Raw genomic sequence first — 25,103 nt, 5'->3', positions numbered from 1 at the left:
CGCTGGTCTCCTTAGTGGCGAGTGAGTCATCGTTAGCATTTCGCTCCCTTTTAACAGCCTTCCCTGCTGTGTCTCGGGAGAGTAGAACGGCTTTTAAAATGTAATGGTGGATCTATTAAGCATTTTCTTGTTGCTTTCTTTTGCTTTTTAAAGACGCAGGGCTTGTGAGGAAACGCTCGAGTAAATGTATTTGTTTTCCTGTGGCACGCTTTTGGCAAATTGAGTGGCTGTGAATGGCTGAGTTCCTAAGTGGATCTGTCCACCCTCTCAATAACACACTACACACACTCTAATGCTTGTCTTCAAGTGGGCACAACACACTCTAATGCTTGTCTTCAGGTGGGCACAACACACTCTAATGCTTGTCTTCAGGTGGGCACAACACACTCTAATGCTTGTCTTCAGGTGGGCACAACACACTCTAATGCTTGTCTTCAGGTGGACACAACACACTCTAATGCTTGTCTTCAGGTGGCCACAACACACTCTAATGCTTGTCTTCAGGTGGGCACAACACACTCTAATGCTTGTCTTCAGGTGGGCACAACACACTCTAATGCTTGTCTTCAGGTGGGCACAACACACTCTAATGCTTGTCTTCAGGTGGGCACAACACACTCTAATGCTTGTCTTCAGGTGGACACAACACACTCTAATGCTTGTCTTCAGGTGGCCACAACACACTCTAATGCTTGTCTTCAGGTGGCCACAACACACTCTAATGCTTGTCTTCAGGTGGGCACAACACACTCTAATGCTTGTCTTCAGGTGGGCACAACACACTCTAATGCTTGTCTTCAGGTGGGCACAACACACTCTAATGCTTGTCTTCAGGTGGACACAACACACTCTAATGCTTGTCTTCAGGTGGACACAACACACTCTAATGCTTGTCTTCAGGTGGGCACAACACACTCTAATGCTTGTCTTCAGGTGGACACAACACACTCTAATGCTTGTCTTCAGGTGGGCACAACACACTCTAATGCTTGTCTTCAGGTGGGCACAACACACTCTAATGCTTGTCTTCAGGTGGGCACAACACACTCTAATGCTTGTCTTCAGGTGGGCACAACACACTCTAATGCTTGTCTTCAGGTGGGCACAACACACTCTAATGATACACTCTAAAAAAAAAAAAGGGTTCCAAAAGGCTTTTTTCTGTCCCCATAAGTAGAACCCTTTTTGCTTCCAGGTAGAACTCTTTTGGGTACCTGGATCCAAAAGGGTTCTTCTAGCTGAATCCAAAAAAACGTTCTTTAAAGGGTTCTCCTATGGGGACAGCCATAGAACCCTTTTAGGTTATAGATTACACTCTGTCATTAGGTGCTGTCATTAAGTAGACAGAAAGATCTGTTCAGATCTCTCCTCTGGATAAATGTTTTAAGCTGATTTAATACATCACTAAATGTTTCCAGGTGTTGTCCGTAACACAATGCAGAACTGAAATATTTGAAGTCCAGTGTAACACAAGACAAAATCATAGGATTATGCAATTATGCATCATCCGTAGTAGGGTTATTTTTGGCTAAACATCTGGTTAAAGTTAGGAATAGTTGAGCAGTAGAATGAGCAGTAGAACACCCACTTTGTTTTTCGGTATTCTCTCTTTAAGTGTTCAAAAATGTATATCTAAGCTCAAGTATTTTTTAAATAAATAAACAATTGCATTCCTTGCCATCCATTTCCTGTGAAGTCATCTGTTTAGTAACCTCCGTGTCACAGGTAATATTCAAACGCCGATCAACTCATGCGTCTCAAATATTTCACACAATGTCAAATCATGTGTACTTAATCACCTGGGACAAACGTTAGCCAGGGTGAATACGAGTCGAACCCCATTGTTCATTGGCCAGATTAGAGATTCAATGGAGTATCAGAAACATTACGTCCTTCCCAAAACCGACAATATCCCGGGTTTTGGTCCTTTTGCGCCCTTAGAAAAGGGAGAAATCGTACTCTCCCAAGTGTCCTACTTTACGTTGCCGTAGGGGCCAGGAGTGAAAGGCTCTTTTTCTCATGCCCCCATTGTTTGTATGGTAATAAAGAGCTGGAACAGGTACAAAGTTGAGCGACACTGGTCAGACCCTCCTTCGGGGGATCTCCCAGTCATTCAAAGTAAACGTGAGAGCTTTCCTATACAGCGACCTGTTTTAATACAATCAAAAGCAATCTCCATTGACCTCCATGGTCCTTTAGGCCCATGAAGGAGTATTGAAAGAATCTGAGTTCTATTTGACTGAACAAGTGAGTAATTACACACCCATTTAAGGATATACAGTATATGCTACAATAAGGGATGAGGTGTATCAGGTTGAATAGAGTGCATGGTTATTTTTCATGTCCCGTGGCTAAACATTAACATCATTCTGTGCATTAAGCACTTCTTTAATAGGTCTACATGCTGTGATCAAACAGGAATGATTTAGCCTGAGGCCTAATCACCAGCTATTGCAGAGATAGCACGATTTATCTTTGCCTCTTCTGTGACCTCAGACTGTCTACGGAAAAGTACAGAGGTAGTGTATATCTATCTATAGTGTACGCCTGCTCTATTACAGTACACACAGTATAAGCCATATTTTCTAGACTGGTCAGGTTCTGATTGCAGTTGATAGAGAGCCAAACTTTCGTCATTGACTATCCTCCCATTGAAGAACATGTCCAAAAAAGTTTTTTCAAAAATGATCTGGCTTTCATTCGAACACTGTTGTCCAAAATGTTGTAAAACATTCCTCTCCTCTGTGATCGACTGCCTGCTCCGGGTTGCCGTGTCTGTCAGGCCGAGTGTGGTGCGTTCGATTGGATGATTTTTCTGTCCCTTCCTCCGATGAAGGTCAGGAAGCGTAGGTGTTGGTCTCCGTCTCCGAATTATATATAGCTTTCCTAAGAAATCCAACTTGGAAAATAGTTTGAGGTGCAGTATAGTGTCCATTTGTCAGGTGTTTTTTTGCTAGCTATCCAGCTTTGTTCAGTTCAAGGGACGCGAGCGGAAAAGTATGTAGGCACGGCCAAAGCTTACCCACACACCATGTTTAGGCAATACGCACGTGCAGAATATGTCAGGAACGGCCGCACGCGTCAACGATTTGAATGGATGTGAAGGAAGGCATGAATACCCTGGCGCCTTTATGAGGTTTTGATGTAGTTTTAGCACATTTTGGGATTTGAGGCATACAGAACATCATTAGATAACAAAAACATTTTTTGTTGATATTTTAGATTATACACACACCCTGACTGCACATCACTGGTGTGTGTAAACAAACACAGCATTTACATGATGTGCCAGTTTTGGAGGCAGGCTGCTCACACAGGTATTTAAAGGGTAGTATTAATTTTCCCCAGCTGCAGCTTTCAGGGGGGACATGCTGTGATTCATGATGGTTTTAAATGAAAGGAAGGATTTGCTTATCTTAGTGTTGTGAGATTGTGCAGCGCTTTGGAGTAACAGAGGTCATTTATTAGCTCTGTTTTTGGAAGATGATTGGTTTCAGAGTCTGGGGAAATGGCAGAGAAGGCAGTGCGTCACTCAGCGAGACATACTGTAGCTCAAATTAGTAATGAACAAATGTGTGTTGTTTGCACTTGATAGGATTGGCACTTCTTCTGTAAATATTAAGCCTACTAATTTAGCATGGTATGAAATGAGAGATTAATCAAATATCAATCACCTACCCTAATTTCTCATCTCTTTGGAGTTTGACTGTTTGGGGATTTGCACATTGTCATTATATTTGTTTGGGCCCCTATTAGTTATAGTGTACACGTTCTTATCACGAAACCAGGGACATGATACCCACTGATGAGCAGAGAGGTCCTGGAAAGAAAAGTGTTGACTCATGCAAATACAACTCTAGCTAGGGCCACTACAGTTAATTGGCAATAATGATTTACAAAATAATCCGAACCAGGATCTTCTTACTAGGGCTACAAACCATCATTGTCGCTGCCAACGACATTTGGCGAAGATGTAGACTGTCGTGGAAGTCAGCCATGTCTCTGTCCGATGAGGCTCTTGACTTTATAAGTTCCCTTGGCGTATCAATTTCCGTTTATCTAGCAACGCTGTAGTTGATGTCCCTACAAATCTTGTTTACCAATGTCTCTGGAGAGCCTTGTTACCCAGGAAACACAAACATGCCCAAGAGAGCGTCTGGCGGTGAAAGGGGCTCTGGGAAAGCTTCCGCTGGACGCTGAGACTGACACAGAGCGATGACCTCGTGTTCACAGGAAGTATTTTTTTTGCAGCATGGCTCGAGTCGGTCCCGACTCCTGCAGTCTATGATGTCGGAAAGGCTTGCTAACTCGAGCTGTCACTGTATCGCTGTGCGTATCTCTGTGTGTTGCCCATTTACCCACAATTACAGTATCATTTGTCTATTGAATAAAGAAACAAGCCTTGAGTGCCACTAATGGATTTCCAACTGCTCTTTACAATATAAAGGTCAGTCCAGTTCACTATATCCACCTTGTTAAAATGCCTGCTACATTTAGCTCAAGCTGCATATAAAGAGGCAGACAACACAAAGTGTTATAAATAGAAGCATAAACATGCAGTGTTTAATGGTAGTGTACAGGTTTGTGTTATTCAAAGGATAAATGAACTTGAGACGTACTACGAGACCGCATATTGGAATATTTCTACAGTATCCTGTACAGTTGAATTCTACCTTTACATTCCATACCATATATTTCCCGTAAAGCTGGTGACACGCCTGCTCGCATACTGTAGTTGTAATCATCATCCGCACAGTGGGCATTAGGTTTGTAAGTTCTTAGAGGATCAAATTGAATGAGCCCAGTCTATATTTGCCAGAACACACTTAGATAAATCGTAATTTTTGCTCTTTTTCTCTGAAATAAGTAATTGTAGCTACAGGCAGTTTCTCAAGAGTAAGACAGCACTTTCTTCAGATCATATTTGATGAACGGGCTATTCCAACTCAAACCGACTTTTGGCACTGCACGTACTGTCAAAGACCGACGACTGGTGCGATGGGATTGGACAATGGGAGAACAAGTGTGTATGAAAAAGCACACCTCCTCTGTTACACCTCGTACTAAATCGACAGTTATTTGATTTCCACCAGCTCTGGTTCCTCTGTAGGGCAGATCTGCTGGACAACAGCAATCAATCGTCATGGGGATCGCTGTAAGATCTATGGGGCCCGGCCTACATGCAACCCTAGCCATAATTGATCTAGAAATCCATTTGTCACATGAGAGGCGGATGGAATGTCACGGGGGGGGGGGGGGGGGGGGGGGTGCATGACGCATTGGACCTGCACCGTAGCCAGTGAGTTTTATTTTTCACATTCCATACAGTCATCAGTAGTGCTAAAGAATACATTTGTTTCCATGGTTGTGACCGCATACATTTTGAGATTGCTGAACACATTTGATGTGGGTTTTATATAGCTGAGGAACATTGTCTATTTTCTGGAGGAGTTAATTATAGGATATATATATATATTGGATGCTGTGTAGAGGAATGCTATTAAAACTACCCAAACAGTCACTCCAGTTAATGACTTACTTCCACTTTGATTGGATCTCAGCGCCAGGCCAGTTAATGTAAACCCTGAGAAAGCAGTGTCCCAAGTGGACCTGCAACAAGCATGACAGCTCTGTAGTCCTAAAACATCAAGAACTGAATGAAAGATTCATCTCAAACACAGAGGGGCGAAATGAATTATAAATACTTATACTGTGGAGGCTTAGCCTGGTAAAACCAGGCTTGTTAATAAACCAAGCTAGTGTAGACTACCCACCAGACAAGGCAGTTAACCCACCGTTCCTAGGCCGTCATTGTAAATAAGAATTTGTTCTTAACTGACTTGCCTAGTTAAATAAAGGTTAAAAATATATATATATATATTTTTAAACAGAGCTGGAACCCCGGGGCTGTGGGGTGTCTGTTTGGTGGCTGTGGTTGAATCAATAGGGACCTGTTCAATAAGTAACACTGGCACTGGTCTAGAACAAAGTCTTGGGAGCTGCTAATTGCTTCTGCTTTGTTTGTTATGAGATGAACATTCTCCCTCTGATGTTACAAAGGCAATTAGTTCAACCCGAGACAAAAGGAACCTGTAGCTAATCACTTCCCATGGTTGCTATGTTGACACGGGACAGCACACTTAAACTTAAAGGTCCTCCTCTCTCTGTTTGTCTTGGGCCCGTGGAGTAGGAGTGCTGATCTACGATCAGTTTAGCCTTTTAGATGATAATGAATAAGATTACATGGGACAGAGGGGACCTTTATCCTAGCACTCCTACTCTGACGCTTAGGCCCATGTTATAAAAACTGGTCATTTCTTTTTTGATCACTGCCCCGAGACTACATGTTGGGTGAATTCTCGAACAAGTCTGGGCTTGTTTTGTTTTTCAGTTTTATTGTGAAATCTGCCCTGATCTTCTTCTTTCCCAAGGCTCAGCCATTGATCTTAACGACAGCCCAGATGTAACAGTCCACAGTCCTCGCTCCTCAGCGGCTATTGATCTAGTAGTCAGTGTTGTCGGACTAATAGTGACTAGATATTGTGTAGCAGCCGCCGCAACATTCAGATGGGGAGGATTAAGCTCTTCTCCCCTTGGCCTGTGCTAATAAAATGCAGGTTTATAAGAGCTTTATCATCTACTGAATCACAGCCTGGCAGGAAAAGAGCGGAGTAGCCATTATTGTGTTTTTGAGCCCTGCACCATGTTTTTCATTAAGCTTGTGGTTTTAGACTAGGACTGATAAGAGACATTTACAGTGACACACTCTTGCTTTGAAAGGCGCTCTAATGGAAGCACACTGTCTGTAAAAGCTCTACTTTTCTAGGAATTCATCCGAAGCCTTTGGAGCATTTTGAGTCAGGTTAAATTTGAACAGTACGGACTTCAGATATTGTATCTTACCTCGAACAAGTCTTCACACTCCATTGCTTGTTCTTTCTACCTGGAATCCCAAGTGCTAAAAGGCACAATTACTTTGACCTAGACGCTCCCCGGGGAATTTCAGGCGAACAAGAGAAGAAGAATGTGTCTGTAGCCTAGTTGGACATCTCTGGCTACCTGCTGTTTTAAAATGACAAATGATCTTGTGCTCTGCGTTGATTGCTAGCTGCATGACTCTAGCGGCATGACTCTAGCTGCTGTTTGAGTTTACCTTAACCACATCAGTGGCAAAATGTGTTGCTTCCAAGCAGAGCCGAAGTAAGTCGAACCAGGTATTGAAAAGCCCAATTTAGTGAAGAACCACTCAATTACGTGACCGTTGAGAGTTCTTGTGAAACATACAGTAGATGTATTACATCGTGGCACATTGTGGCTGCGCTTTCACTAATGAAGGAAGGCTTTGTCAGAAGCTTCGGTGTTGCTTTCTGTAACACAATCGCCCCAACTGGTAATGTGTTGATTGTTTACTGTCTTCAACATGATGAAACTAATGAGAGGACAATTTAGTTTGGAATGGAGTGAAAATATTTAAATTAAATAAATGGTCAGTCAAAAGTGTCCCACAATTCATGCCCGTGAAATGACAAACTGTGAAACCTAATATTCAAGTAACTAACCATCTACAAACATCAAATAATCATTCGTAGGTCAAAATAACTGACTCCTAGTTTAGTTATAGGGGCTAAAAGAAGCGTGTCGGCGACACTCAACCTCAACATAATAGCCTTTCTATTATCCCCCTTTCAAAAGCAGGGGCTCTGTCGCTTGACAGGAGGAAACCGATACCCTCTGAGACTCAAGTAGGCCATCTGGGCCTATTTGAAGTCACTCAGGCACAAGACAGCCACAGAGAGAAGAGCAGTGCCACTTACACAATAAATCACAACCTGGGAGGGAGGCAAGTGATGCAAGGCACGCAGATACATACAGAACAAACAACCCTTTAATGCCTCAGCAACAGCAACATCATGCTAGCAACAATGCAACCTGTTGGCTGTGGATGGGAGTGCCTGAGTAGATGTACATATCCAAGCAATATTTCAAGACTTTGCTTCGTCACTATGCAACTGAGGGCATTGGGATCTGATTGAGTGCCTGGTAGGGGTGAGATCAGATCCTGAATAATGCAGGGCTTTGTAACCTTTCTCCATGTACAGTACATTATGAGATTCTGTGGCTCTGTGCTGGCGGGACCACGGGTGGGTGCCCTGGATTACAAGTTAGGCTTTTTGGGGGCTAATGGAAAAGCGAGGGGAAAAGCCTGTTTGTACCTGTCGTTTGGTCTGAAACGCTAATGAGGGCTCGAGTGAGGCCCAGGCAAGGGAAAGGAAAGGAGAGGAGAAAGGAAACCATGGGCCCACCCACCGCAGAGTTCCAGTGGGTATGGCTACCGGCAGACAGACCACACAGAGCGAGCTCTGGTTTCTCCCAGTCTTAATTGGATTACACGTTGGTGTGTGACGCTAAATTACCGGGGATAGATAACGGTATCAGCGAGGAAGCACAGTGGGAGCGTGTGGCCTGTTTAATGCAAATCAGACTGCAGTAAGCCAGGTTTGCAGTTCTGCACAGTGAGGTGGCGTCACTCGGTCATGAGTCTAAAGACACTTACAGACCCGCAGTAAACGGCAATAGAACCACGATGAAAATTCACCTACCGTGTGGAGAGGTTTGCAGTTCTGCACAGTGAGGTGGCGTCACTCGGTCATGAGTCTAAAGGCACTTACAGGCCCGCAGTAAACGGCAATAGAACCACGAGAAAATTCACCTACCGTGTGGAGAGACCAGTAGTCCCTGTGGTTGTCAGCTCGAATGTTGTCGTTAAAGCATTGTTTGTTTGACAAGAGGAACTCTGCACATTGGTCAACAATGTGTGGCGGCCACTCAAGACTACAGCTAATTTAATAGCTGGAGTGAGCATCACGAACCGTGGCGCTTGCAAAACTACTTGCATTGTACCGCCTGCCGCCATTCTCCCATTGAACTCTTGAGACCTTCGCCTTACAGTGGGTTTTCACTACCAACGAATTTGGCAGGAGAATTTCTGCCCCCATTAATTTTCAACAAGGGCATGCAGAGAAATGTGCAGGGGATTGTGGGAAGGTGAGCGGCGAGAGCCCTGCTAGTGGAGCGGTAGAAAAAGGTTCAGCTCTGCTCTACTTTATGCAAATTTCAAGCAAAACGTTGGAGCGAAGCGTTGTCAAGAGGAGGCAAATGGAATAAATGAGGGACAGTTGAAGGCGTCGTAAAAAAAGAAATGCGCCCCCCTCCCCAACATGAAACATATTTTCACCCTCCCCTTGTACTGTAAAAAACATTGAACACCCTCCCTCCTCATAGAATTAAGTCATAATAATGTTTACGACCACAAATAACAACAACTGTAGCAACGTTTAGAAATGTGGATATCGACTTTGCCTCTTCAGCATGCTTTTGTGGCACAGTCGATGCCTCGCAGGGATACGGGCCAGAAGGTTGAGGGTTTGCCGACCACTACAGACAAGCTCACTCTCCCTGCCTGTTTCATTAGGCGTACACTACGATCAGAGCAGGCTGCAGACAATGATCAGCTAGGGGGAAATGATATTTGTCAAAATAAATATATATATATATATATATATATATATATATATATATATATATATATATATATACACACAGTACACAGCTTAAAAGTGACTGGGATTGCACAATAAAGTTGGGGACTAATTTCCGTTGTGTTCCTATTTTCCACATAGATACATATACAATTACATAGACACATTACAGAGATACAGACAAATTAAAAGGTTATACTGTTCACACATTAGCTAGCTTTTGACATGCTTCTTAAAGGGGGTTATGGTTGGTATGGTTTTGATTTGCTGTGGTAGTTTGTTCCACTCAACAGTACCCGTGTTTAAAAATGTGTTCTTACCAGGTACTCTTTTTTAAACAATACCGGAGCCAGAGACTCTAATATTCACTATTTTAAATAATAATAATTTTGCACGCCCAATTTTTCAGTTTTTGATTTGTTAAAAAAGTTTGAAATATCCAATAAATGTCGTTCCACTTCATGATTATGTCCCACTTGTTGTTGATTCTTCACAAAAAATACAGTTTTATATCTTTATGTTTGAAGCCTGAAATATTGCAAAAGGTCGCAAAGTTCAAGGGGGCCGAATACTTTCGCAAGGCACTGTATGTACATGTAGGTAGAGTTAAATGAACAGAGAGTAGTAGCAGCATAAAAGAGGGGTCTGGGTAGCCTTTTGATGAGCTGTTCAGGAGTCTTATGGCTTGGGGGTAGAGAATGTTAAAAAGCCTTTTGGACCTAGACTTGGTGCTCCGGTACCGCTTGCCATGCGGTAGCAGAGAGAACAGTCTATGACTAGGGTGGCTTTAGGGCTTTCCTCTGACACCGCCTGGTATAGAGGTCCTGGATGACAGGAAGTTTGGCCCCAGTGAAGTACTGGGCCGTACGCACTACCCTCTGTAGTGCCTTGCGGTCGGAGGCCGAGCAGTTTCCATACCAGGCAGTGATGCTCTCAATGGTGCAGTCTTTTCAGTCTCACGATGGGGAATAGGCTTTGTCGTGCCCTCTTCACGGCTGTCTTAGTTAGTGTGTTTGGACCATGATAGTTTGTTGGTGATGTGGACAACAAGGAACTTGAAGCTCTCAACCTGCTCCACTACAGCCCCGTCGATGAGAATGGGGGTGTGCTCCTTCCTCCTTTTCCTGTAGTCCACAATCATCTCCTTTGTCTTGATCACGTTGCGGTAGAGGTTGTCCTAGAACCACACGGCCAGGTCTCTGACCTCCTCCCTATAGGCTGTCTCATCGTTGTCTGTGATCAGGCCTACCACTGTTGTGGTGTCATTGGCCATCTTGATGAATGTGTTGGAGCCTGGCCATGCAGTCATGAGTGAACAGGGAGTACAGGCGGGGACTGAGCACGCACCCCCGAGGGGCACCTGTGTTGAGGATCAGCATGGTGGATGTGTTGTTACCTACCCTTAACACCTGGGAGCGGCCCGTCAGGAAGTCCAGGATCCAGTTGCAGAGGGAGGTGTTTAGTCCCATGGTCCTTAGCTTAGTGATGAGCTTTGAGGGCACGATGATGTTGAACACTGACCTCTAGTCAATGAATAGCATTCTCACATAGGTGTTCCTTTTGTCCAGGTGGGAAGGGCAGTGTGGAGTGCAATAGAGATTGCATCATCTGTGGAGCTGTTGGACCCGTATGCAAATTGGAGTGGGTCTAGGATTTATGGGATAATGGTGTTGATGTGAGCTATGACCAGCCTTTCAAAGCACTTCATGGCCACAGCCGTGAGTCCTGCGGGTCGGTAGTCATTTAGGCAGGTTACCTTAGTTTTCTTGGGCACAGGGACTATGGTGGTCTGCTTGAAACATGTTGGTATTACAGACTCAGTCAGGGACAGATTGAAAATGTCAGTGAAGACACTTGCCAGTTGGTCAGCGCATGCTCGGAGTACACGCCCTGGCAATCCGTCTGGCCCTGCGGCCTTGTGAATGTCCTGTTTTAAAGGTCTCGCTCATCACATTGGCTACGGAAATCGTGATCACACAGGAACAGAATAAGACCCTCAATGTTTATTTAAAGGAGCATCAACCTCATCACCGTGCACTTTCCCCACCCTGTGACGTCCATAATAGTGTATTTCATCTAGCCTAATAAAATGCGTTCTTTCCCATGATATGAAAAAAAAAGTGCAACATACTTTACTTGCATAGAAAGGTTTCGAATTGGAGAGGAGGCAAAACACTTTTCTGAAGAACTGGGCCTGACAGGAGCATATGTGACCCACAACTGATCCAAATAGAATGACACGTTCAAATCACAGGGCTTTTGCGCATTCGTTCAAATGACAATTTTCACTGCTGCCTAGAGTAGAATTTTATACTCACTTGAAAACAATAATGCAATTATTCATTGTATTGTGGTGTTGTAGTCTAGTCTAGATATGATAATTATATTGTCCCTAAACAAGATCAATAGGGGAGCTTTTTGAGCTGCGTGTCTCATGTCTTCACTGTTCTTCATGCGCAATGATGCACCTGGCCTCTCCGCTGCCTTAAAGCTATTCCTATTTGTTGTTGTGGATTCATATTGAAAATGGATTAAATACTTTTATGTGGGGTGTGATGGCTAGTTAGACTATTGCAGATCTGTACAAATGATCTACCTACCAATATCACTATGAATGGTGGATAGAAGGCAGGATAGACAGACTAGTAGGCAATATTGATCTGTGGTATAGTAAAAGTTAGCGTGCGGAAAAGCATAGTGCATAAGGGAAATACCAAAAAACCTTGACAACGGGGAGGAGCATGCAAGCAAATGAGGAAATGTGGCTAGGATGGAATACATTGATATAGTAAAGCCTGCAAAAGAGCTCATGTAAACCAGGGGAAAAAAACATACTAGCCTCCCCTGTGCACAATATTTAAAAAAAACACACAACCCTGCACAAAGCTTGGCAATTTAAGATAGATGCATGAAATGTGTTGTTTCACAGGGTCAGCCATCGTAGTACAGTGCCCCTGGAGCAAATTAGGGTTAAGTGCCGTGCTCAAGGACACAGGCAGATTTTTCACCTTGACGGGTCAGTTATTCAAACCAACAACCGTTCAGTTGCTGGCCCACCGCTCTAACCGCTAGGCTACCTGCCACCCTACCCTATTTTGGACCACCCCAGTAAATTTAGAACTGTCCCTAACTGTTTTGACTGAGTGGACATCAAGTTGACAGATTTGAAAGCTTGCTGTGATTTGGAGCAGTGTTTTCCATTAGCGGCTGTCATTGGCTAATCAGCTGGGTAGTGTATACAGACTCAAGGCATTAGAATGTACCAGAGGCTACCAAAATAGAGCTCCTTCGGAAAAACATTTTGAACCCTGGTCGGGGGCCGCCTGGCTATTTTTATTTGGATGGCTACTCTATGTACTTGTGGAAAACACTTTTCTTTAATGATTTGAATACCTATTACATAGATAACATATTGGATGGAATTACCAAGTACTTAGTATATATTATGTACTGCCCAATACATCACTGGGGCCAAGCTTCCTGCCATCCAGGACACTCTACACCAGGCAGTGTCAGAGGAAGGCCCTAAAGCCACCCTAGTCATAGACTGTTGTCTCTGCTACCACACGGCAAGCGTTAACGGAGCGCCAAGTCTAGTTCCAAAAGGCTCTCAACAGCTTCTACCTCCAAGCCATAAGACTCCTGAACAGCTCATCAAATGGCTACCCAGAATATTTGCATTGACCCCCACCCCGCCCTTTTACGCTGCTGCTACTCTCTGTTTATTATCCATGCATAGTCACTTTCACTCTACCTACATGTACATATTACTTAAATTACCTCGACTAACCGGTGCCCCCGCACATTGACTTTGTACCCCTGTATATAGCTTCGGCATTGTTATTTTACTGCTGCTCTTTAATTATTTGTTACTTTTATTTCATATTTTTCACTTAACACGTATTTTTCTTAAAACGGCATTGTTGGTTAAGGGCTTATAAGTCAGCATTTCACTGTAAAGGTCTACACCAGTTGTATTTGGCGAATGTGACAAATAAAGTTTGATTTGATTTTGATTTGATCGTCACATCTCAACCTAATTGAATGGCAATTAGGTCTGCAGTGTCCCCGGTTATTGTCCCCAATTAGGTCTGCAGTGTCCCCGGTTATTGTCCCCAATTAGGTCTGCAGTGTCCCCGGTTATTGTCCCCAATTAGGTCTGCAGTGTCCCCGGTTATTGTCCCCAATTAGGTCTGCAGTGTCCCCGGTTATTGTCCCCAATTAGGTCTGCAGTGTCCCCGGTTATTGTATTTACTTGGAGTTACTCGACTGTCAACTGACAAATGGTAACACTATAAATAACACACTCTACAACATGTATTTTATCTCTCTTAATGTCAAATAAAGGCCTACATGCACTTAAAGTATCAGATCACAATCAACAGCCCTTCAGTAGCCTAATAAAGAGAGGAATGGCGTTTGCTGAACTTTTATGACGACCGTTTATTGCGCAGCCATAAAACATCAATCATTTAAAGTATTTTCCAACTGAAGTGAGGAGCGGGATTAATCATAGGTAGAAACCTAATCGTCCTCTGAAGCGGTTTTTACCTTTGTAAGACAACACTCTTCTAAACCACAGGGAAGTGGCTACAGCGACTACAGCCAATGGGCTTATCATTCTACAATAAGGACAGGAGGTCAGTGTTCCAATCCCGTGGCACATAAGGATATTTAATCATTTGAACTGGGACTCTACCTTCCGAATGACGATAGCGCTACCGTTCTACACGCTTTAAAAGGCTGGGTTATTTGGTGACCCTGCGCTGGGTAAATATTGGACAGAACACACGCTGGGTTAGCAGCTAGGGATTTTTTAATGTAGTCCATAGGTTATATTCAGGAGGCATGGCCTATTAGGGGCGTGGCTTTCACACGTGAGAGCAAATGTAATTCCTTTTCATGTTAAATTTGTACACTGAAAATACCAACAAATCGTGAATATTTTTGCACATTACATATTCTAATATACATTTCACAACATTATTATTTACATATCACAACATTGAGATGCAATATTAGGATATCTGTTATCCCAACATTGGGAAATGCATAGGCTCTTTAGGAACTCAAACACTTGTAATCCTCATTTAAGCCACAAAGGTATCAGTGTTCAACCTTAACATGTGATAACAATACAACAGAACAGATTCACATTTACTCTCACGGGTGGCCAAAAATAATTATCTGAAAAACACACCCCTACTAAGCCACCCCTCCAGTCTTCTGATCTGACCCACTGGGTCATATCTCAATAACCCAGCATCAATAACCCAGCACCCAGCATCAATAACCCATCAGTTATTAAAGAAAACAACCCAACTAAGTGTCCTAATGCCTGCAACCCAGCAATTGGGTCATCCAAACAACCCAGCATTTTTTAGAGTGTAGTGTTCTATTCCATTTCTATGGGAATGACTATCATTGGATAAAATGGCTTTTCACAATTATGACAACAAAGACACAAAGTGACTCTATATGGTAAAGATAGGGGTGAATGGTCATTAGATATTTGGGGAAGAGATGTTTGGTCTAGCAGGCTGAGTCTCTGAAACACACGGCATTTGAGGATGTAAAACAATTCAGACAACTAATACATATTTGTATTCAGATGACATGCTGCTGTATCTGTATGCACATGGTCCCTTTCAGGCCTACAATCATCTGTCTCTAATATATTCCTGCTTGTAAGTGGCTCTGATTAGATGTGCATATCAGAGCGAGGTTGTTGTTCCTCTGAACTGAAGAAATTGTTGCGTAATCAGATGAGCACTCTGTGCATCTGATACTGAGTGGGGAGAGTGTTCCATCCCATCCAAACTGATTATCTCTGTCTGTCAAGACATAATCCTATCTTCATGTTTTTGCTTGCTCTATATTTAAGTTAATTGAACGAATTTGATTACAGCGCAGTATGTTAATCTCTCTCTCTCTCTTCCTCCCTCCCATCTATCCCTCTCTCTACAGCTCTAGTGGTGAGGTTTCTGACCAGACGTTTCATCTGGGAGTATGACCCAACGCTTGGTAAGACACCCAACCTACTCATCCTGCTATCATAGGCAGCATTGAAAATAACCTGCACAACACTAGTCTTAGTGTGTTTTGTGCAGCCAGTAAAGCACTCTCCCTATGATTTTGGGTATCAAAGGCTTTATCTGACCTCAAAGGCTGTTTTGATCCGGAGATGGCTGTGCTGCGTTGGTCAAAGCCTTCTATCTCTGCGATTTATCATATCAAGATAGCAACCGAAATAATAATAATAATAATCACTCCCCATGGGGTAATATATTTCCCCCATAGCTCCTCCACACATCATACAGATTAATTTCCTGACAATATGCCTTTTAAGTCAGGCCTGTCCTCTCTGGTTTTTGTTTAAAGGAGAACAACATCACAACCCTAGCCTGGGTCGGGGATTTAAAATGCTATGAATGCTATGTGATTATGAGACAGGGAGAGAGGCGATGCCTTAAGTTTAAGGTTTAAGAGCGAAGCACCATTCATTCACGCCAGTCGTCGGTTTTACACTTTTCCAGAGAAATGTGTTTGACTATGACTAAGTCAAGGTGTGCCCATTGCAGTGTGTGGAAAGTAAGCGCTAATCTAAGGGAATGCACTCACTGCAGGAAGGCTACAGAAGATTTACAATCTAGATCTGTAGACGGTAGCATTTGATAGTAGCCACAGGCTAATCAGGTTCATATTTAGGCTAACTGACCACAGCGACCGTGCAAGGGGAAGGTCGTGTAGTAGGCCTACATCCTGTCATTGGCAGGAAAAGCCTATTGTGGCATGTTTTGCTTGAAGCTAGAACAATATTGGGGTTGTCCGGTTCATGGTTCGATGGCATGCTATGTACAGAGTCAGCCTCATTAGAAGTGGCACAGACCCAACTGTTGGCATGGGAAGCAGTAACATGATATAGGCATCAAGCCTCATTGCATGCAGACATTTCAATGTTATAGATGCTATATATACATACAGTATACTCCTACAAATACCAATGGTCTAAGATATGCTCATAGCATGCTGTCAAACAATTAGCTGGAAAAAGAATTGGATCCTGCAGATATTTCATATATTTTTTTCTCACTGCAAGCCAAGTCTCTGATTCCCATTGACAGTTTCCCCATTTTCCCTCTGAATGTGGTGTTCTTTTTGGTGCAGGCTCAAGTGCTTGTTATTCGAACAGCATTCAGGAGTATAAACCTAGTACCCACCACAGCTTATTTCCTGACATCATCACACAAGGGTTGAATGAAAGATGAAGGCTTTGGGCTGAGAGAAAGAGAGAGAGAGAGAGAGAGAGAGAGAGAGAGCTCACAGCTCTGTAAGAAACATGGACGTTGAGGAGAATATTGAATTACCACGCCGACAGATTAATTTCATGAAGTTTCAGAACAGGGTCTGGAAGCAATTTAATCATGTTTTTGCGAACAGTACCCAGTGTGTGTGTTTTGTAGGTTACACATATCCTTTGGTGGTTTATGTGAGTCCAGAAAAGTAACGTGATTTTAATAACGTGCCTTGTAGTCTGCTAAATTGGTTATTTCATAATATGATGATACAGTATAACAATGGAGCTCTCTGATTAAATCAACACCATGCGGCCATCTCAAAATGCCTGTCATGAAATGAACAGCAATCTGTTTCGATTGACATTCAAGAAGCACTTCGTTTGCGTACAGTAGGCGCAGTCTGCACACACAAACGGATTTGATGAAGCTATGATAGAAAGAGGAAATCTGGAGGAAATCTCGACCACATCTTTCTCTTGACTTCTAAGAGACGCCATCTGCTTTTTGTTTTATCAGCCGTGCAAAATGAAGCTGTTTTTTAACGACAGAGCTTTCCATTTCATCATCATGTTGGTAAATAATTCAACTGTAGGAATATGATGATCGCTGTTGAAACCTTGTGTTCTTTTTTTGGGTGTTTCCTCAATTGTGATCTGTATTGTCAGAGGTTAGGAGTTAGGATTAGGATTTAACCTGCACAAGGGGGATCAATGAAATATGAATCAGGAAAAGCATTTTTGGGATGGAATTTACACAATTGAATATACAAATACATGAACACACAGTATAAGCATACCCCTTTCTTTCCCATAATCATAGAATCTATGTGGGTGTATGCATTTTCCTGGCTCTGAAGCATTGTCATGCTTGTTGCCATGACACCGATATTTTGACAATGGCGGCATACCCTGCTCATTGCGGCAGTCTCGTCAGGAGACTCCCCCCCCCCAATAAAAAATTCAGAGTAATGCATTTCTATGGGTTTTCATATTTGATGGTCCTCTGTTATTGTTGAATTGTAAGCTATTTAGTTCTCTGACTCCACTCTGCCCAGCTAACACACGCAACCGCTAATATTATCTCCTCTCTACTGTAGAAAAGGAATGAGAGAATTCCATTCATTGTCACTCGCTGGGAGACATGTCAGCAGTGTAATTATGTAAATTGGCTTGTCATTAATACAAGAGGATACCTTTAGGTTCATGCATATTCCGAAAGTAGCTGTGAACAACAATGTATACCCCCTCTGATCTAATCTTATTTACCTCATGGAATGAACTCTTACCAAGTCAATCCTCAATAAAAACGGGCAGAGGAATCTACTATATAACTACTACCTCCTGGAAATCTACTATTAATCTCATTTATTGAGGTCATATGACATTGCACAATTAGGGGAATAAATAGCACAGATAGAAACAAATAGGAAAGCAGCTGCTTGGCTGAATCATATCATGGATGTTTGGCAATCCAGTGAGTTAAGTGAGCGGAACAAGAAAAACATTTCTACGAGTCGTAGTAGTTAACAAGTACAAACAGCTTGAGACGGGGGCTGATAGAAGTTGCTATTGACAGATCTGCTGATGTTTCCACTTAATATTCTGGTATGAGACGTTCTCTTTCGGCATTCTAAAATAACAACAGCAGCAGCTAGAGGCTCCAGGTTCTCGCTAGGAAATGAGTTATTCGCTGCCAGGAAAATGACTGTGGTGTTGGCCCTCCTTAAGATCTTCAGATATGTAGGGTGGACCATTAAATCATCCACAAGCCCTCCTGTCCATGCTGTCAATACACAAAAACACATAGTAGGTGTGTGTACTTGCGTGTGTGTGTGTGTGCAGGTGTGCGCTTGCACGTGTGTGGATGTGTGGCAGCTGAAATGGAACGTCCCGTGAGACTGAGTGTGAGACCCAGGCTTTCGCCCCTCGGAAAGGTGCTACCCTCCGACTATAGAAGGCAGTAAATCAACACCCTCACTCGGTTCTCGGTGACTAGCGGTCACTCGGTTCGGTGACATCTCACACGGACACAGCGTTTTGCGTCCCAGAGGGCGCCTGGGTAGAGGCAGGGATGATGACATGCACAGCTAGCTAACACCCCAACAGCACGTTCTGGTGTTACTGACTGTCATACTCCAGACCCCCGCCATCTTGAATAGTAGCCACCCACCATGCTTGAAGAAGTTTTGATGAGACACTGAGTAACAATCTGAAACTGAGCAAAATATGAGATTTACAAACACAACAGGCTTGCTAAATAATGCCGTGTTCTCCGGTGGAGACAGCAGTGAAATCTCTCTCTACAGGGAGATCTAAAGTGCCTTTTAGGGTTTTCGTGAGTTTACACAGATGTTTTTGTTTTTTACAAGAGGCAATTCAGGTGAATGACTCCTGATCGAGTTAAAAACAAAGAGGGTCATAGCCAGCGTTCACACCTCTATCTTTCAGCCACGTGTGTAAGACCTGACCACCTCTCGTCCTCTTGGTAAAGCTGCCCTGAAGCAAACCAGAGGTAATTCAACTTAATGGAGTTCATTGACCACCTAAACAACCAGGTGGGCTCAACTGTGCATGATAGACATAAACATGTTACCATCTTCTAAATGGGGTTTCCCATTTTTGTCCTTTCCAGAATCAACATATCGCCATCAAGCAACCATAGACGATGAGGTTGTGACCATGGAGATCCTTGACACAGCCGGACAGGTAGGAGCTTCAGCAACTTTGCACAGAAAACAACAACGTTTGTGTAGAGAAATGTTTATACTGTGACTGGCAATAGAATAAGAATCATTCATAGCCAATTGAAAATCCCAATTCAATCCTACTGTATAATGATGACTTCAGGGATTATTCTCAGTAGAGGTCCTAGCTAGACTAAGTCCTCGCTAGCGTTGCTCTGTGCTGTTCTAATCAGCCGTTGGGGTAAACACATTATACTTTCCATCTGGGAGAGAACCCAGCAGCATAGGCCTTCCATCCCAAGATAAATGTGCTGCCGCTGCTGCTAGTTTGAGTACGTAGGTGTTCTGCCTGCTGCTAATTTCCCCGTGACACGTCCAGTCAAGTCATCCTTCTCTCATTACATTGTATTCTATTTTGAGAGAGCAGGGAGTGGGAGTTTAGGTGAGGGCCTAACCGAACGTTGCTAGACCTGTCTTTCTTCAAGTTCAAAAGTCGGTCAGTTATATAGATGTCAAGTATCACTGTGTTTCATGTGAGTTATGCAACAGTTATTGTAACAGGGTTATTATTGCCAATAACAGTTGGTCAAGAATATCTCGGGCTCCTGCTTGCGCAAGTTTAAGACTTTTTTTCCTCACATGACCAGTAAGTTTTGTTACAGGACTGGCTGTTCCGACTTGATGAAATCAGGAGCAGCTGCTGAAATTTGCACCCAGTTCAGAAGGGTAGCCGATTGTTCAAATCTGGGGGATTTAACAAGTATTATGTTGAGAAAGGAGAAATAAAGCATTTGAATTCATTAGAAACATGTGCAGTCAATCATTTGCAGCTGAAAACTTAGTGGAAGTTTTTTTTAAAATAAAAAGCTCTGTTCAGTTCAGATGCCTCAATTGTCCATCACTTGTTCAATGAAGGCCCACATAGAGCTATTCTTTCTTTTCCTTGTGGATATGCCAGACAACAAGTGGGCCTATTGGTCAACATCAAATGTCAATAGTATTCTAATTAGCTAGCTAGTTGCCAAAAGATTGTTTCTAAAAAGATCCTTCCCTCCTGTATCTTTACCTCAGGAGGACACGCAGCAGAAGGAGAGCCACATGCGCTGGGGCGACGGCTTTGTTATCGTATATGACATCACTGACAGGGGCAGCTTCGACGAAGTGGCTCCTTTGCGGGGCCTCCTAGAGGAAGTCAAGAAACCCAAGAATGTCCCGTTGGTTTTGGTGGGCAACAAGGCCGACCTAGACCATGCCCGGCAGGTGGGCACAGAGGAGGGCGAGCGGCTGGCCGCCGAGATGGCGTGCGCCTTCTACGAGTGCTCGGCATGCGCCGACGAAGGCGGCATGGTGGCGGAAGCATTCCATGAGCTGTGTCGCGAGTTGAGGCGCCGCAAGGCGGTCCAGGGCAAGGCCAGGCGCCGTAGCTCCACCACCCACGTCAAGCAGGCCATCAACAAGATGCTGACCAAGATCAGCAGCTAGGGGGAGCCCGTGAGCACACTCCACAAAGAGGATAAACTCAAGACGAACTAAAAAACAAAGTGACTGATTTCAAGGGTTTAGATGTGTGGAAATATATCCTACAGCCATCCAACAGCCATCCAAGCTGCTAAGGAGCAGGAATATTAAATATATAATATTAAATTAAATTATGAATGAGTATCAATGCACAATCAACGAAGATTTGCATTGATACGGAGTGTGTCGAAAATCGCTCTTCATTCAATACTGATTCTAAAGGGGAATGCTTTTGGCTATTTTTACTTGCTCTTTGACCATGCTCCACAATTAAGGTCAGAAACACAAAGGGGAACATAATAATCACATGATGGAAACTACTTTGTCCCTGAGGGAGGTGAAGATGCTTTTGTTTCATAGCCAACTAGGACATTTCTGTATGCTGCCAAGGAAGAAGGTAGAGTCCATTATTCAGAAGTCCCAATTCTCTGAAATTCACTCTTCCTTCTTGAGCGGCATGGTGAATACCCCAGTTGTGTCCATAGCTCCACCAACTTTAAACAAAATATACAAAATAATGTCCGTCATGAACCCACCCTTTGTTTATCAGAAATGATGAACAAACGAGTTGTAGTTTCCTCTCCCTGTAGTTTGTTTGTGGGATAATGTTTTGATATGCTCTAGGCCAGTGTTTCCCAACCCTGGTCCTCCAGTACCCCCAACAGTACACATGTTTATTGTAGACCTAGACAACCACATCTGATTCAACTTGTCAACTAATCATCAAGCTCTCAATAAGTTGAATAAGGTGCTTTAGTCCAAGGCTACAAGGAAAACGTGTACTGTACACGAAGACCAGTGTTGGGGAAAATGTACCTTTAAATTGTAAACTATGTATAATATTGCCTTTATCATTGGTCTCAAAGGAGTGTACAGTACATAACCCAGAGGCATACAAAATGGTGGACATGTCTCCTGTATTTTAACCAAATGCTGTTTCTTCTCCAATGTACCCGACCTGTCTCTGAGTTTTGAGAATGGGGATAAAATGGACAAATTTGCTGTGCAATTTTAATAAACATTAGATACATGCATATCCAAAACGAGTTTGAAAATGTATCTTTTCTGATTCATCTTCAACAGTATGTTGTCATGCAATAACAAATGTCATTGTTTGTTATTTTGACAGTCTAACAAAGAGCAGGTATTTTAGAGCAGGTACGCCAAATAAAAATGTTTTTTTTCCTTCACATTTTCAAACAGTCCATCTATGTTTTCCAATGGAGCTATACATTTGGGTGAGGCTTTTTTCTCGACCTGAGTAGCCTCGTTTCACTGCCAAAAATCCAATTAAACCATCAAGTGTTCAGCGAAATAACACAATGTCAAATACAGGTAGCCTAGTCAAATAATTAACATCCAATCACATCAATCAAATGTATTTATAAAGCCCTTTTTACATCAGCTGATGTCACAAAGTGCTGTACAGAAACCCAGCCTAAAACCCCAAACCGCAAGCAATGCAGATGTAGAAGCACGGTGGCTAGGAAAAACTCCCTAGAACAGTAGGAACCTAGGAAGAAGCCTAGAGAGGAACCAGGCTCTGAGGGGTGGCCAGTCCTCTTCTGGCAGTGCCGGGTGGAGATTATAACAGTACATGGTCAAGATGTTCAATCGTTCATAGATGACCAGCAGGGTCTAATAATAATAATCACAGTGGTTGTAGAGGGTGCAACAGGTCAGCACCTCAGGAGTAAATATCGTTTGGCTTTTCATAGCCGATCATTCAGAGTTAGACAGCAGGTGCAGTGGAGAGAGAGAGAGTCGAAAACAGCAGGTCCGGGACAAGGTAGCACGTCCGGTGAACAGGTCAGGGTTCCATAGCCACAGGCAGAACAGTTGAAACTGGAGCAGAAGCACGACCAGGGAGACTGGGGACAGCAAGGCGTCATCAGGCCAGGTAGTCCTGAGGCATGGACCTAGGGCTCAGGTCCTCCGAGAGAAGAGAAAGAGAGAGACAGAAAGAGAGAAAGAAAGAATAGTTAAATTCACACAGGACATCGGATAAGACAGGAAAAATACTCCAGATATAACAAACTGACCCTAGCCTCCACATAAACTATTGCAGCATAATTACTGGAGGCTGAGACAGGAGGGGTTGGGAGACACTGTGGCCAACCAGGCAGGATATAACCTCACCCACTTTGCCAAAGCACAGCCCCCACACCACTAGAGGGATATTTTCAACCACCAACGTACTACCCTGACGCAAGGCCGAGTATAGCCCACGAAGATCTTCCCAATGGCACAAACCCGAGGGGGGCGCCAACCCAGACAGGAAGATCACGTCAGAGACTCAACCCACTAAAGTGACGCACCCCTCCTAGGGACGGCATGGAAGAGCACCAGTAAGCCAGTGACTCTGCCCCCATAATAGGGTTAGAGGAAGAAGAGAGAGGGGAACTGGCCAGGCAGAGACAGCAAGGGTGGTTTGTCACTCCAGTGCCTTTCCGTTCACCTTCACACCCCTGGGCCAGACTACACTCAATCATTGGACCTACTGAAGAGATAAGTCTTCAATAAATACTTAAAGGTCGAGACCGAGTCTGTCTCTCTCACATGGATAGGCAGACCATTCCATAAAAATGGAGCTCTATAGGAGAAAGCCCTGTCTCCAGCTGTTTGCTTAGAAATTCTAGGGACAATAAGGCCTGCGTCTTGGGATCGTAGCGAACGTGTAAGTATGTACGGCAGGACCAAATCGTAAAGATACAGTGAGGGGAAAAAAGTATTTGAGGACTGAAATCCTGCAGCGCCCGCAAGGTCCCCCTGCTCAAGAAAGCCCATATACATGCCCGTCTGAAGTTTGCCAATGAACATCTGAATGATTCAGAAGACAACTGGGTGAAAGTGTTGTGGTCAGATGAGACCAAAATGGAGCTCTTTGGCATCAACTCAACTCGCCGTGTTTGGAGGAGGCTGCCTATGACCCCAAGAACACCATCCCCACCGTCAAACATGGAGGTGGAAACATTATGCTTTGGGGGTGTTTTTCTGCTAAGTGGACAGGACAACTTCACCGCATCAAAGGGACGATTGACGGGGCCATGTATCGTCAAATCTTGGGTGAGAACCTCTTTCCCTCAGCCGGGGCATTGAAAATGGATTGTGGATGGGTATTCCAGCATGACAATGACCCAAAACACACGGCCAAGGCAACAAAGGAGTGGCTCAAGAAGAAGCACATTAAGGTCCTGGAGTGGCCTAGCCAGTCACCAGACCTTAATCCCATAGAAAATCTGTGGAGGGAGCTGAAGGTTCGAGTTGCCAAACGTCAGCCTCGAAACCTTAATAACTTGGAGAAGATCTGCAAAGATCTGTAAAATCCCTCCTGAGATGTGTGCAAACCTGGTGGCCAACTACAAGAAACGTCTGACCTCTGTGATTGCCAACAAGAGTTTTGCCACCAAGTACTAAGTCATGTTTTGCAGAGGGGTCAAATACTTATTTCCCTCATTAAAATGTAAATAAATTTATAACATTTTTGACATGCGTTTTTCTGGATTTTTTTGTTGTTGTTATTCTGTCTCTCGCTGTTAAAATAAACCTACCATTAAAATTATAGACTGATCATTTCTTTGTCAGTGGGCAAACGTACAAAATCAGCAGGTGATCAAGTACTTTTTTCCCTCACTGTAGATAGGAGCAAGCCCATGTAATGCTTTGTAGGTTCGCAGTAAAACCTTGAAATCAGCCCAAGCCTTAACAGGAAGCCAGTGTAGGGAGGCTAGCACTGGAGTAATATGATCAAATTTTGGCGTTCTAGTCAAGATTCTAGCAGCCGTGGTTATCACTAACTGAAGCTTATTAGGTGCTTTATCCGGGTAGCCGTAAAGTAGAGCATTGCAGTAGTCTAATCTAGAAGTGACAAAAGCATGGATACATTTTTCTCAATTTTTTGACAGAAAGTTTCAGATTTTTGCAATGTTACGTAGATGGAAAAAATCTGTCCTTGAAACAGTCTTGATATGTTCGTCAAAAGAGAGTTCAGGGTCCAGAGTAACGCTGAGGTCCTTCACAGTTTCTTTTGAGACAACTGTACAACCATCAAGGTTGTCAGATCCA

General features: G+C 43.5%; 1 protein-coding gene across 1 annotated transcript in view; it reads left to right on the top strand.

Annotated features, from left to right (window-relative positions):
- LOC139393260 (ras-related and estrogen-regulated growth inhibitor) overlaps positions 1 to 22,081 on the top strand; it is a 38,172-nt gene extending 16,091 nt beyond the window's left edge. Inside the window, exons 3-5 of the mRNA XM_071141741.1 lie at positions 15,507 to 15,563; positions 19,469 to 19,542; positions 20,592 to 22,081. Of these exons, the coding sequence (XP_070997842.1) occupies positions 15,507 to 15,563; positions 19,469 to 19,542; positions 20,592 to 21,002 (542 nt within the window). The 3' untranslated portion in view covers positions 21,003 to 22,081. The remainder of the gene's footprint in view (positions 1 to 15,506; positions 15,564 to 19,468; positions 19,543 to 20,591) is intronic.
- Positions 22,082 to 25,103: the final 3,022 nt, after the last annotated feature.

Source organism: Oncorhynchus clarkii, chromosome 33, assembly GCF_045791955.1.
Source record: "Oncorhynchus clarkii lewisi isolate Uvic-CL-2024 chromosome 33, UVic_Ocla_1.0, whole genome shotgun sequence".
Classification (NCBI taxonomy): Eukaryota; Metazoa; Chordata; class Actinopteri; order Salmoniformes; family Salmonidae; genus Oncorhynchus; species Oncorhynchus clarkii.
This window is presented reverse-complemented; position numbering and strand designations above follow the sequence as displayed.